The sequence below is a fragment of the Anthonomus grandis genome, chromosome 6, assembly GCF_022605725.1.
Source record: "Anthonomus grandis grandis chromosome 6, icAntGran1.3, whole genome shotgun sequence".
In the NCBI taxonomy this organism is placed as follows: domain Eukaryota; kingdom Metazoa; phylum Arthropoda; class Insecta; order Coleoptera; family Curculionidae; genus Anthonomus; species Anthonomus grandis.
In genome coordinates, this window is record NC_065551.1 from 23,927,938 (window position 1) to 23,941,951 (window position 14,014).

Genomic DNA, 14,014 nt, shown 5'->3' on the forward strand with positions numbered 1-14,014 from the left:
GCGCAATTAATTAATTTCTGTAATATAGTGAATGATAACGCTTAACGACACAATGCTTACGTTTGCATTATTCTTATTAAACAAGTTTGCAGTTCTTTCGTAACTTGCCTGCTAAGCATTATTTCTTGATGTTTATTATTTCCTTACGTCTGCTACTTTGGATTTTATAAACAAGTAATAATTTTTATTTTTAGTCGAGTCCCCTATTTTATTTTAAGCAGTGCAAAGCAAAAACATGAAATAAATTTATAAATTGCATATTTTTTTTTATTTAACTAGTCAGCCTTAAAATCTTGTTTTGTCTAAATATACTTGAAAATTATATTGAAATTACAACTAAATAAGTTGAAAGGAGACAGATTTGGAGGTATGTGTGGCTACTTAAAATTATAGATAAGACCACCACGGATAAAGATTTGACATGGATTTACCTGATAACGTTTTTGATAGTCTCAAAATCGGAATGTCCCAAGATTTCCCTTAAATTTTCAAAAAAGGGTTGATTGGCACGCTTTAAGGCTTCGTTTAACGGATAGAGTGCGTCCACTACGCTTTTTAATAGGAGCAAATAGTTGAGCTGTTTGTTCGTGCACCTGAAATTAAAATATTTTATTGATTTTAATTGACTATTGAGGTGTGAATAAATTACCTTTGAGGCTGATCAGGCACCAAAGTGCTTAAGGATAAAAGTTGGTCGACGCTTGATAATTTTGGCAAAACTCCCTAAAATATGTATATAAAAATGTGAAAAAATTGTATTATTACAAAAGGCCGAAATAACGTTATTGGCAAAGAATTGAGCTTTCAAAACACTTTAAAGTTAATCCATGACACATATAGCTGTAGCACACTGTAGCAAAAAGATAATAAACTTTAGATTCATTTGTAAATAATTACATACAACTTTCTATTAAATGAATTTATATAATATAGTTTTATTTGCGTTTAGTTCCAACCAAGAGTGGTAGTTTTTTGAAGTGAAATGTACGATGCTATAGGATAATATATGGTGATGTTTATCTCCCCTGGAAGTATTGAAGAATTGTCTTGGGGTGAAATTTAAATTTTTTTATAATCAGATAGTGTATGGATGATGAATTAAGTTCTATGCCTCCGCCCTGCAAAAAATCCCAAATTAAAATATAACATCAAAGTCTGCAAGATTTAGATGTTGTATGATTTCTATAAAAATTGTATTTAAAATAGTTTTTTTTAAATTTCAAAATGATGTTTGAAGAAGCTTTTAAATTCAGTGCCAGTAGAAGTAAATCCAGTAGAAACTTTATGACATGTAGAAATTGCATTATCTCTATGAACATATATAATTGGATTTTTGTAAGTTTAAGATTAACTTAAAGCATGCTAAAAGATTATAAATTCAATGCCACTTCCAAGAAAAATCTCATGTAACCTTTTCAAAAACAAAAGAACCTATAAAAAAGGTTAAGGGACTCTTATCCCTACAACTACGTAATTATTTTATAGTAATTGTATTTTTGTAAATTTAAAATATTTATTTTTGAACCATTTCTATCAATGCAGCTCATTTTCAAAAACACAGATTCTTTATGACAGATTAATTATCTCTGTTAAAAATTTCTCTTAATATTGAATTTTTATAATTAAAAAAAATAATAAAAATATAGGTATCAATTTTTTTTAAAAGGATTTTTATGTCTATAAAAAGATTATAATATTGAACAAAACCAAACAAAATTCACAATATCACGGTACACTTAATAAGACTTTGGTCAAATGATGATATGTTTCGCCTTAAGGGCATGGCATCATCAGACCGGACAAAAACAAACACTTATGATGACTGATTTTTATGAAACTTACTGTGATTCTGTAAATTTTGTGTTATTGTTTCCTTTAATGTCATAACTTAATCAATAAATATGAGTTTTTTGAATCCATTAAAAGGTGTAATTAGAATCGAATTTTTGTAAATTTAAACCGTTTTTTAAATCCAGTGCCTTTTGAAAAACTTCCCTTTTTTCTTCTTCTTCTTTCAGTAACCGTTCTACACTTATTCCTAGACAAAGCCCTTTCCCTGCTGTATACATTCGAACAGGTTCAGTGCCATCTGGTGCCACTTTCTTCCCGCTATCTCATCGATCCATCGTTTCTGTGAACAACTAGCACTTCTTTTATGCCTTGGACGCCACTGTACTATACGTCTCATCCATCTTTCATTGCCTTGTCGTGCCACATGACTTCCGCGTCATCCTTCACCCAGTCAACACGTGGTAGTTTTTGCCCTTTACCAATTTCTTGGGCATTTAAGAATTAAAATTTTGTGAGAAAAGTGAAGAGAATTATCCCATTCAGTGAACAGGGTACATACATAAGTACCTGACGGTTTTCCTGAATGACCACGTGATGCTGGCTAAATTCCCCAGTTATAGAGGCAATAATGAGAGAGATTCTGACATACGATGTGCTCTATACCGTCGTAGATTTTTGTTCTTTTTCTAATTTTTTCATTCTGTATATGATCTTTAGGCTAACCCCTAACATAAATCTTTCGATTGCTCGTTGTGTTGTTTTTAGTCTATTCGCGCTTTTATATCCGCGGTAAGATACGTGTGTTGAAAACCTTATTTTTTAAGTTGTTAGAAAGTGTTGGATTTCTTAATGTTGGTCAACATTTTCCTACAGCAGCCCCTGTTATTTGAATACGCCTTGTTATTTCGGCTGTTTGATTTTCTTTACCCAGTGTTATGGCGTGTCACAAATAAATGTATTCGTTGACTTACACCAAGATCTGGAGATAACAGTTTGGTTTTATCGATGTTCATTTTTAAACCGATTTGTGCAACCCTCTCTTTAAGTCTGCCAACATTTCGGCAAAGCGTAAATTGTTCAGATATCTAAGGTTAGAGTAAGTTTTTTAAATGGGAGCCCCTATTTTTTGTAGGGGATTAGAAAAGAGCAGAAATTTCAGGTTTAAAATATTATCTCAAACTTTTTTATTGTAACCATGAAAAGGTCAATTCAAGGTCAATTTACAAAAAACTGCTTTCTTACTAGCTCTTTATTAATGTTTTTATTTGAATTAAACATTTTATAAATACTTTATCGGGTGGATCAAGCAGGAACGTTTAAGCATCCTTAACATCTTAGCCTTACAGTCAATTATCACGGTGAATTTCAAAAGAAGTACAATACTGTCACATTCATACCGTTAACATTAAATGAAGTCTTAAAATAGCTAATTACTTGCCTACTGCAATCGTGGAGATGATTATGATTTTGGGAGAATGCAATAATAATGCCCATGCTGCAGCAAGTCTGTACGCTGAACGTTTCCCTGATCCAAGAAATCCTACTGATATTACTATACGCAATTTAACTGAAAAAGTTCGTGCTGAACATCTTGTTCGTGAATGGAGGCGTCAAGAGTACAAAGAAAACGATCCTCGTGCCATAGTTGTACTTGCTATTATTCATCTTCTGTATATTAGCCAAGTCGAATGGGAACATATTATACCAAGAAGAACGTTTTAAGAATTGCTTAAATACTTTGGTTCAAGCATTACAGGTGAATCATATGCAACAGCACGTTGAATTTGGCTAATGGCCCTTGCAGATAATCCAGAGTTATTTGGTATAAGTTGCTTAAACGTTCCTGCTTTAACTTGTTTTCTGATGATGCAATATTTAAAAGTAAGGGGCAACTTAGTAGACACAATTGCCATTATTGGTCAAATTAAAATCCTCCCTGGCAGAGAGAAGTAGATTATCAACATCGCTGGCGCCTTATATAATGATGTAACTGGTTATTTGATTGGTCCTTACTCCTTTGGGACTAATGTTGATCAACACTGCTACTGGAGTTTCTACATAATAGACCAAATGATGAAATGGTCTTAGAATCAAGGAGAAGAATGGTACTTTAGCAAGATGGTGCAGAGCCACATTTTGCAGTAGCTGTTTGACAATTTTTCTACAAAAATTACTCTAAGTGGAACGGGCGAGGATGTCTCGTTAACTGTCCCGCAAACTCATCCGATATGATCTCTACAGATTTTATTTGTGGGGTTATTTGAAGAATGTTGTTTTTCAACAACGACCTACCCCGAGCGACAATATGCAAGATCAGATTTGTGAGGCATGCGCTGAGATTCCAAGTTACGCACCGTACGCGAATTTCGAAGGCGTTTAACGTTGTGTCTTCAGGCAAATTGAGGCAACTTCGAACATTTTGCTTCGTAGTTAAATTCGTGCGATGCAAGGGGACCCATGCTAAGCAAGCGCCCCAAAGGAAACAAAAATTACTACGTCCACGTCATTGCTTTCGAATGAATTAAATCACTTGAACCTAAAAACCACCTTGATAATTGACCTCAAGGTCATGATGGTCAATCATTATAAAATTAGATTTTTCTGGTGTATTTATTAGCTATACAGACGATAGAGATAGTTTGATAGGGATCGTCAATGATTCATGGGACTCGCATCGGTTTATATGCCAAAAAGGGGGTAAAAAGTCAATTTTTTCAATTTCTACCGCATCTCACTTCTCAGGAACATACTTGATCATTTTAAAATTAGATTTTTCTGATGTATTTATTAACTATACAGAAGATAGAGATACTTTGATAGAGATCGTCAATGATTCATGGGACTCAAATCGGTTTATATGCCCAAAAGGGGCTAAAAAGACAATTTTTTCAATTTCTACCGCATCTCACTTCTCAGGAACATACTAGATCAATATAACCTAATTTAAACATTTGGGGTTGATCCACCTGCTAAAGTATTTTTAAAATATTTCATTAAAGCATGGAAATATTATTTTTTGTAATTTGACCTTGATTTGACATCAAGATTACGATAACAAAGTTTGAAATATTATAAACTTAACATTTCTCACTCTTTTCGACTTCACTACAAACAAATAATAGATTCCCATTTTAAAAAATTACTCTAACCTTGAAAAGTAACCTCAAGGTCAAAATGACCTTCACAGATATGTGTCCCCGTATCAACATTTTTCCGTATCTCGCTTACTTTCTGAGCAATTTGGGTGCATATATTAAAATGGTTCACCCTGTAGAAACCTTATAATATGTAAAAGGTGCATTATCTCTATGAAAATTGTAACAAAAATTGTATTTTTTGGAAATTATAAGATAATGCTTAAAGAATTTTTAAATCCAATGCCATTTCCAAAAAATTGTCATCTAACTCTCAAAAACCGCATGGGCTATAGGATAAGATTAAATATCGATTAAGAATCGTTTTTTAAACCCAGTACCATTTCTGAAAAAAAAGTCTACCGCGTATAAAAAAAAAATTTCCCCAAAAATCGTACAAACCATAATATTTCAAAGTGGCATTAGCTCTACGAAAATTATAGCAAAAATTGTATGCTTTGGTAATTTTGAGATAATACTTAAAGCATTTGTTAAATCCAATACTATTTAAAAAAAAACTTTTCTTCTATACAAAATCCTGGTAGAAATTATCCCTAAATAAGGTACGATTTTTTAACGCAATACACATATAGCATTTAAGAAAGAGCGGAACACTACTAACCTCTGATCCGCTTATCACAATTATATTACCATTTCTTAATTCACCCAAAGGAACATCAGACAGATTGAATCATTATTAAAATTATTAAGTTATTAATTAGTTAATCGTGCGTTCTTGCTGTATTGTAGTCTTTTTCTAAATCAGTGCAATTTCCATTCCCAATATTACCGTAGACAAACCGAAAGTGCTTCGTAATATTTAGAAGTTGCATTATCGCAATGAAAATCTAGTATTTTTTTAAAAGTTTAAGATATTTTTTGAAATACCTTAATTAATTAATTATACCTGTACAAAAATCATAATTTTCTAGAATATAATATTTAGAGGGTTATTTTAAAATAAAAACCTGGTCTAACCTGTACAGAAATCAAAATTTCCGGATTTTTAATCAACTCCTGTACGCAATCCAACCGCTCATCAATCTTGTCATTAAAATAAAGCGGTTGTAAGATAATGGATCGTAAATTCCTAGATCCAACCCTGGTGAGACATCTGTTCATTATGCCAAAAAGCGACGAATATTTATTCGCTTCTGCAGGCTGGTTGCTGCAGACTAGTTCTAGTCTATCAGCAGTAGCAACATCTAAAAAAAAATAGATCCCGTTCTATAGAAAAGACGATGTACCTAAACTAGCTTACCAATTATAGCATAACCTTCTGATGCTTGATATTCCAATTTAATAGTTTGGCTGGCATAGTAAATAAACATGCTATCCTGAAGATAATTTAATAGTCCTGAAGCTGCTGCCAATGAATAATATCTAAGATGACGTATTTAAGCAATAAAATTAGATAATAGAGTTATTTTTTTAGGACTTACCTATTTTTGATCATAATAAGAAGTGGAAAGCTGCTGGTGATACAAATTTTATACAGCTTATCCAATGCGTTTGCTTTATTAAAAGCTTTCCTGGGTATGGGGATGAGCTTTTTATTAGGGAAGAACTTTCGTATTTCCGTTATAAGTCTGCTGTTAGAGCCAGCTTCAAATGTGGCAGGATATACAATCTATATGAAAAATCAGTTAGCAGGGAAATATTTTGTTATTGAGTTTACATCTTACCATATGAGGATTAAAGAAATTCAATTTGGTTAAAGTGTTTATGTAGCTTTGGGAATCAGAGGTCTGGCATAAGACCAACACTGGCCTTGATACGTTTACAGCTGCGATTCCCACTTCACATCTAGCTTCTCCTCTACCTTCAGTTATTGCTTAAATATATTTTTAAATGAATAATTTAAAGAAGTATTTGGATTGATTATACTGAATTGTCTTCTAGAGGAAATGATTTTAGAGCCAAAGAAAGTAATTCATCTTAACTGGCTATTAACACATCTATCATGGACTAAGTGATAAAATAGAATGAAAAATAGTTCTGGTTGTAAACCAATTCTAGAAGGTACGTTAAACTTAAGAGATAGCAGCTTGGACAATAATTTAAATAAAACTCTTCTCGACTCCAAAGTGGTTAAATCTTAATCACGACCCTACTGTTAATTGTAATGATCCTTTCTGTACCTACTTCAAAGGCAAAGGCCTTTCCATTTTGCTCCATATACAGTTGGCTAGGGAGTTTCGAAACTTGGTGTTTTTTTATTGAATTAGTTAAAGAAGGGTTTCTTGAGCCCTAAAAAGTGTAGACAGGCATTTTGTTTAGATCCCAGTAGAAAAAAAGGAATCAAGATCTTCCTGCATATAGATTTACATTGTCGAAACCCATTGAAGCGGGGCTTGGCCTATATAAGCGAATAGCTGCCTGCTAAGAGAAAAATTTTTCTTTGCCTAGTGAAAGCTTCTTCCTTATGCAATTTGGGTCGAAATGTAGTTGCTAGAAGAACGTCAGTAGAAGAAGTGCAATAATTCTCTTTTTAACTCAGATTAGATGTAACTTATTGTATGTTGATTTCCGCACCCATGACCTAGTTTTGCCAGAGCTGTATAGTTGCCATTAACGGGAATCAAATTTTGATTTAAACGCAATAGTTCCGGTGTTTGCAATTTTGTATTTACCAATATTTTCAAATAGCAAAATTTTTATGGAACACAACCCAAATTATCTATAAAACAAATATTAGACAACAAAAATAAATATTCATCTAAAATCTAGGAATTTGTATAATAATTTGATTAATATAATAGTCTACCTATAAAAATCCTTACTGAACTAATATTCAAACTTTGGAAGGTTATTTGCAGGTGTTCAGCTGTATAGGTTTAAAATCTTTGATGTCAATTTTGTGAAAAATCGGCTGACTGCGAAAGTCTTTTAAGTCTATATCTATCGCTAAAAAGAGATAGATGCAAAACAAATCTCGTGGTCTGTGATTAATACTGTTCAAAATTTCTAGACTTGCTCATTATTTAGTCCGGAGCCTAGGTGTGGATTTTTATGTATCAATTATATTATATTTATTAAATTTTCGGAAATATAAATTTCAATTTTTTATAGAAAAAAACATTCTTATTTTTTAAATTGGTTTAACAAAAACGTTCGACCATTATTTTATTGAAAATGTTAAAATTTAAATTTGCTTAATATATTACATTAAAAGATCATATGCATCCCGACTATAGCAGCTTCAGGTAAAATAAAATAGATTAGCCTTAAAGGGAACTATATGACTTCCGATTAAGGACTAGTTTTAGGAATCTTCGTAGAAAAAATGGTTGTAGTCAAACGTAGGTAAACAATTAATCTGTTTATTTGAGTACTCTGTAGAAAATACCTTTTAAGACCTCGAATCTCAGCAGGCCAAGTTCATTCACGTTTTCAGTCTGTCAAGGTACTGTCAGAGTCGTAAAAACTTAATCAATTTTACAAGAATGTCTCGCCCATCAACTGCAAATCAGGACTTATATTCCGACATGGATGTGGATGGTAAATTAGTGAAAAACTCAAAAAAAACCAAAGCCTCCTCTAAGAACACTAAGAAGGGCACTGGGGCTAAACCCCCAGAAGTAAAATCAAAGTACGTGCATCCTCCTGTTTCGAGAATGGTGAACAGGTAAATAAATCGTTCATTTAGGGAAGATTCTCCATGTAATAGATAAAAATGATCATATTTGTAGTGCATTAGTAAAGTTAGACGAGAAAAATGGTTCATCAGTGCGGGCCATAAAGAAGTACATAACTACAAACTATTTGGTAGATATTGAAAAAATCACCCCTTTTATTAAGAGATATTTAGGTAAAGCAGTGGATAATAAAGTAGTGGTACAAGCAACGGGTATGTATTGCACAGTTTGGTTCATAACTTAAAAAAGTATGACTTATTTTTTTCTTTATTATAGGTAAAGGCTTTACTGGTTCATTCAAACTAGTTACCAAAAAGGCAACTAAAGAAACCACTAAAAGAGCTACACCAGGTAAAAGTAGTACCCCAAAGACAGCGAAGAAAATCCCGAAAAAGTCAAATGTTACTAAAAGAGCCGGCACACCCAAGAAGACTTCAAAGACTTTAAATAAGAAGCCTTCCCGAGTTGATATTGCCATAAAAGTCGAGAGACCTAGTCTTAAGGCTTGTTAAATGTTTTATTATTACATTTTGTATTTAAATATATTTAATGGTAACTTACCCACAATGATTTTTTCTTCTTCATGGTCTCCACTGGAACGTGATGAGTTGGATTTCTTGTTTGACGATGAATTCAAAATCAAACTGCAAGAGATTATTATGATATAGGGTATTTTATTAGCAAAGGTTATAGTAATAAATTTTAAGAAAATTCAGTTTTTTCAGAAAATAATTTTAGTTTATTCACTATTCAAATTGACGGATTTAATTTATTTATAAAAAATGCTGTTATATGGGAGGGTATTAGTATCACAAATTTAGGGAGTGAAGGAATTAAATATACATTTTTTTATAATTTTGTCTCACTTTTAAATATGCCTAACACAGTTAGCAATCAAAATACAAAAAAAAAATTAATAGTAATGTACTTTAATTACTAATAATACTACATTAATATTACAAATTAATTTATAATGTACAGCCTAATAAAAATTACAAAATAAAGATAATAAATCATAAAATAAATTAATTACAACAAAAATCAACTATATGAGAAAAAAACACAGACAATACAACATTTATCTAAAATTAGATTTAATAAAGATTAATTAAATAGTGTGTGTGTCAAGCGTAGTAACGCAATAATAAATATCTAATAAAAAAGACAAACGAAGTATATTAAACCCAGAGTTCAATTAATTTTTAAAAAATGTGTCTATCACTTCAAATTCAACATGCTATAACTTGAAAATTGATGTGTAGAGAGAAAATAAACAAAATAACATGTTTCAGAGACACATGCCTATACAGAGCCATATGCCTAGGATCTATGATTTTAGGCAGTAGACATTTAAAATAAAAAAAATCTTTAATTTTTTAATCATTTTTTCTTTTCAAAATGAATCATTTATTTGTATTTATATATAAATAGTAAAACCAATGTGGCATCCTTACTCAATAGTATAAAGAACAACGCGCACAAAATTGGAACACCTTCGCAATAAAATATTTCTAAGTGAAACCAAAGATAATACTACTTCGTAGTAGTATTACCTTTGGTGAAATCGATCAATTACTCTTATTATAAAAATTCAAAATTCAACATTTCAATTTTACATAATATTGAATTCCTGTTGACCAGTAGCCGGATACCGTCGTTTACGCAGATCGGGCCGAAGATGCGTCACATGTTTCTTGATTTGATTCATGCTAGCCCGGCCGTGCGTTGGTGCCAAATAATACTAAACTTATCGGCAGTTCAAGAAATTGTAAAAAAATGCCTGAATTTTGTATTTCTATTCTCAAAGGTTTATTATTAATTTTTTTAAAATGGTTCTTCGATATAATCTTTCTAAAAATCGATGTATCTAGAGACGTATGGAAGCCTTTTTTTATTTATCTTTTTTGTTTTTAAATAAAAAATCAAAATTTCAGAAATTAAAAAAACTAGAACCTATCAACTCTTGAAAAAAATTTGTTCATTTTATTAGTAAAAATCGCATTAAAAAATATTGTAAATTAAAAAAGTTATCCGGGAAACAGGAATTTGTGGGTGAATAATACCCTTAAGGCATTTTGCGCATATAAATGTATGAAGAAATTTAAACATTTCTGTAGTAAATTGCTTGGCATTTTCAATAATGCATTTGGCAATGATGCTTGGACGATCTGCCATGAATTGTGAAGAGTCCACTCGATTTCTAACCTCCATATTCAACATAGAAATATGATAAAGGTAGAATGTGCATAGACCACTGCGCATCCAATTTTATGCATTTGTATGGTCTTCGCCTTTTGTTACAGCCACGAACTTAATAAATATACCTGGACTACAACTTCAATGAAAAGTAAATGCCCACTACTGGATGGCCGCCATTTTGCGTGATTGTGTTCTTTCGATGTTGGTCACTCTGACAAATTTCAGTTATGCCAATTGTAGGGAAACAAAACAATTAAAGTTTTTGAGAGGTTTACAAATGTTTACAAATACAAAATAGAAAGTTACTTTTAGTTTTAGTTAAGAATATAAGATAGTTGCGTTAGATCTGTAAATTTTTTTGTAATTCTTTCAGAATTTTGTTAAAATATATGAAAGAAAGTAATCCTCACCCAAAATGAGACAAAGTTTCAATTAACTTGGGATAGGAGCATTCACTTTAAAATATTTGTTTTATTATTCTAATAATCCTGAATCTTATAAATCCTAATACCGCAAAAATGATGATCTTTATTTAAATTTTTGCTTGTATTTACTTAATAAATTCAGTTAAAAACACTTTTATTTTCTTTCTATTTTTACTATTACGAGTTTTACTTTCCTTCCATGTACAGTGTTTCCACATTAATAGGTACAACCATCAATAGAAATCAAAATATAGATGATTTTATGAGGGTTTGTAATTACAAACCTCATAAAATAAATTTGTAATTAGTAAGGGCTTATATAGTAAAAATATATTATTCTCTCATAAACAACACAGACAGACAATTAACAAAAATTCGGTTTTGAGAAACAGTAAACCAAATACGTTTAAATAAGGATGGTGATACATTATCCACGTGTTAAATAAGGAGGAAGCTACATCGCCTATTGCAGACGATATATCCAAGTGTCGCTTACAAATCGCCAAAACCTAGGCAATCCGCTATACTCACACGTCAAACGTCAACTTCATTACCGTTATTTAATATATTTTTTGTTGGAAACACTAAAAATGTTCAGACTGACTAACATCAAAAAGACACAACCACTATAAAAATGGCGGCCACCAGGCAGTGGTCATTTTTGGGTATCGTAGCTAAAAAAGTCACAGAAGTAAAGAAAAGTTGGCTAAGTTGACTCTCATTGAAAAAGGGTGTTTTGTCATTATTGCTAATTTCCTCTTATGGTTTCTGAAATACTAGAAGCCAAATTCGAATTTAGTATTCAATGCAAAAACATAAAGTTTTTTTAATCCTATAATATGCTCTGTTTCATTAAATTGTAGAACTTTTCGTTATTGATATACTTATTTCATTGCATAGTTTCGTTTTAAAGGATTTCTTATTTCCTTAAAAAAAAGCTGAGTAGTTTCTTTTTTGGAATGGACATCCTCAGTCTTGCTTCTGCAGCAGCTTTCTTCCCATTGCCTTTAAGTAAAAATTTCATTTTTCAAATATCCGAAACTAAGAAAAAATTGGCAAAAAAGAAAATATATCTGTTTATAATTTACTAACCTACAAATAATTTTCGAGATACAACATTATCCCTTTAAAATAGTGTCTGGTCATACATATATATTATATGTATAAATTTAAATAGATGGTGCTAATTTCTTTCGAGTTTCCGTCTCCTACTTTTAACCAATAACTTTGGTTAATCTCGTTTACGTATGGCAACATCGCTGTCGATACAAGTGATTTTTTCACTGATTTCCCATCAATGTCACCAACCTTTTAACGTGAAAAAGTTTAGATATCCAAATTGTTATTTCGCAAGAACACATCTTTTTAAGTGATGTAACTTAAAAATAGACAATACGGACTATTTGTTTATATGCATCTGAAGACGTTTTAAAAGTCTAAAGTGCTTTTTAATTAAGGATTTGATATCAAAGTGGAATTTTCATGCAAAAGAAAACCTTAAAATTAATTTCTCTCCAAAAAATAAATCCCTCATATTCATTTAAATCATGTCAAAAATTTTAATGATTTTTCCTTTTTAAAAAAACGATCTTCAGTTGGCAACACTACTTGGCATCTAGTTTGACCTATGACTGATTATGAAGGTCATATATCGAACAAACTCGTCAATACTCGGGACTGATCGTATTGGCATTGTTGCCAGTGCAAAGAAACAATTAACTGAATTTTTGGTTTACTATACTTATACTATACTTACTTCTATACTTATACAGGGTGTCCCGTAAATAGTGGTCCAAATGAAAACTCCTAATAGATTGGTCTATTTCCAGTCAGAATAATCCAACATAGCTCTAACGAAAGTGTTACGGTTTTCGAGATATTTTGATTTTTGCGAAATTTTAAGAAATACCTACCTGTAATCAGTTTTTTTATGGTGTGTCACTAAATGAAAAAAAAATCACAATTTTTTCGGTTAGATATTATTTGCCGATAGATGCGCTTTATGATGCGTATTAAAATTTTTCAGTTATGCAAATATTCTTCACAGGAAAAGTTTTTGAAATTGCAATATCGGATTTTTTTTTTCTTTTCAATAAGTTTGAAGTCCTATGACGTAATAAAATAATAATAGAATCTTGGTGCCCATTAGCGTAAAAACTTATTTATCCCATGCCGTATTAAAGATAAAAACTTTTTGAATTTTTTGTTAACCTCAAAAAAAAAATGGTTGTTTTAATGCCGAAAGAACTATTTTGTGAAAAAAAAAATCGTTTTTTTTCGATGTAAATTAATTCGGTTTATTTGTGTTTTGCAATTTTACAAAAGGTGTTCAAAATGGCCACCACCTGCTGCTATACACGCCCTACACCTTCTTATAAACGATCGCTTAATCCGTTGAGCGTGGCCTGCTCTATTTATCTCTTGAGCAGCAGTTTGGATGCGCTCGTGCAGATTTTTAATGTTTTGTATGGGTCTCCTGTATACAATTTCTTTGAGGCATCCCCAGTAAAAAATATAAAGAGGATTTAGGTCAGGTGACCGTGGGGGCCACAGTATAGGTCCTAGACGTCCGATCCATCGGTTAGGGTAGGATTCATTTAAAAAATTTCTAACTTGCACACCGAGGTGCGTAGGACATCCGTCGTGTTGCAGCCACATATTTCTGCGAATGTCTAAAGGAACATTTTCCAAAAGGATAGGGAGAATATTTTGCAAAAAATGGAGATAATATTAAGCATTGAGATTTTGCGGCAACTCAAACGGTCCTATGATTTCACCATTAATAATCCCTGTCCACAAATTGATTTTAAATTGGTATTGCGATTTA

The 14,014-nt window shown here is 31.6% G+C and overlaps 2 protein-coding genes across 3 annotated transcripts in view; one reads left to right on the forward strand and one right to left on the reverse strand.

Annotated features, from left to right (window-relative positions):
- LOC126737078 (uncharacterized) overlaps positions 1–14,014 on the reverse strand; it is a 65,046-nt gene that overhangs the window by 45,135 nt on the left and 5,897 nt on the right. For both annotated transcript variants that reach the window (XM_050441775.1, XM_050441774.1), the window contains exons 2-8: positions 9,125–9,207; positions 6,611–6,759; positions 6,368–6,555; positions 6,187–6,308; positions 5,904–6,130; positions 650–723; positions 432–593 (exon numbers count right to left, since the gene is read on the reverse strand). In XM_050441775.1, coding sequence (XP_050297732.1) covers positions 432–593; positions 650–723; positions 5,904–6,130; positions 6,187–6,308; positions 6,368–6,555; positions 6,611–6,759; positions 9,125–9,207 — 1,005 coding nt within the window. The remainder of the gene's footprint in view (positions 1–431; positions 594–649; positions 724–5,903; positions 6,131–6,186; positions 6,309–6,367; positions 6,556–6,610; positions 6,760–9,124; positions 9,208–14,014) is intronic.
- Positions 8,308–9,123, forward strand: LOC126737081 (histone H1A, sperm-like). Its single transcript, XM_050441786.1, has 3 exons — positions 8,308–8,553; positions 8,618–8,775; positions 8,840–9,123. The coding sequence occupies exons 1-3, from the start codon at positions 8,372–8,374 to the stop codon at positions 9,073–9,075; spliced, it is 576 nt and encodes a 191-aa protein (XP_050297743.1). The 5' UTR covers positions 8,308–8,371; the 3' UTR covers positions 9,076–9,123.

Bases quoted from the DNA above. Each gene is read 5' to 3' on its own strand.
- LOC126737081 (XM_050441786.1), top strand. From the start codon at position 8,372: ATGTCTCGCCCATCAACTGCAAATCAGGACTTATATTCCGACATGGAT. The intron at 8,554-8,617 runs GTAAATAAATCG...TCATATTTGTAG, and splicing joins GTTTCGAGAATGGTGAACAG to TGCATTAGTAAAGTTAGACG. The intron at 8,776-8,839 runs GTATGTATTGCA...TCTTTATTATAG, and splicing joins AGTAGTGGTACAAGCAACGG to GTAAAGGCTTTACTGGTTCA.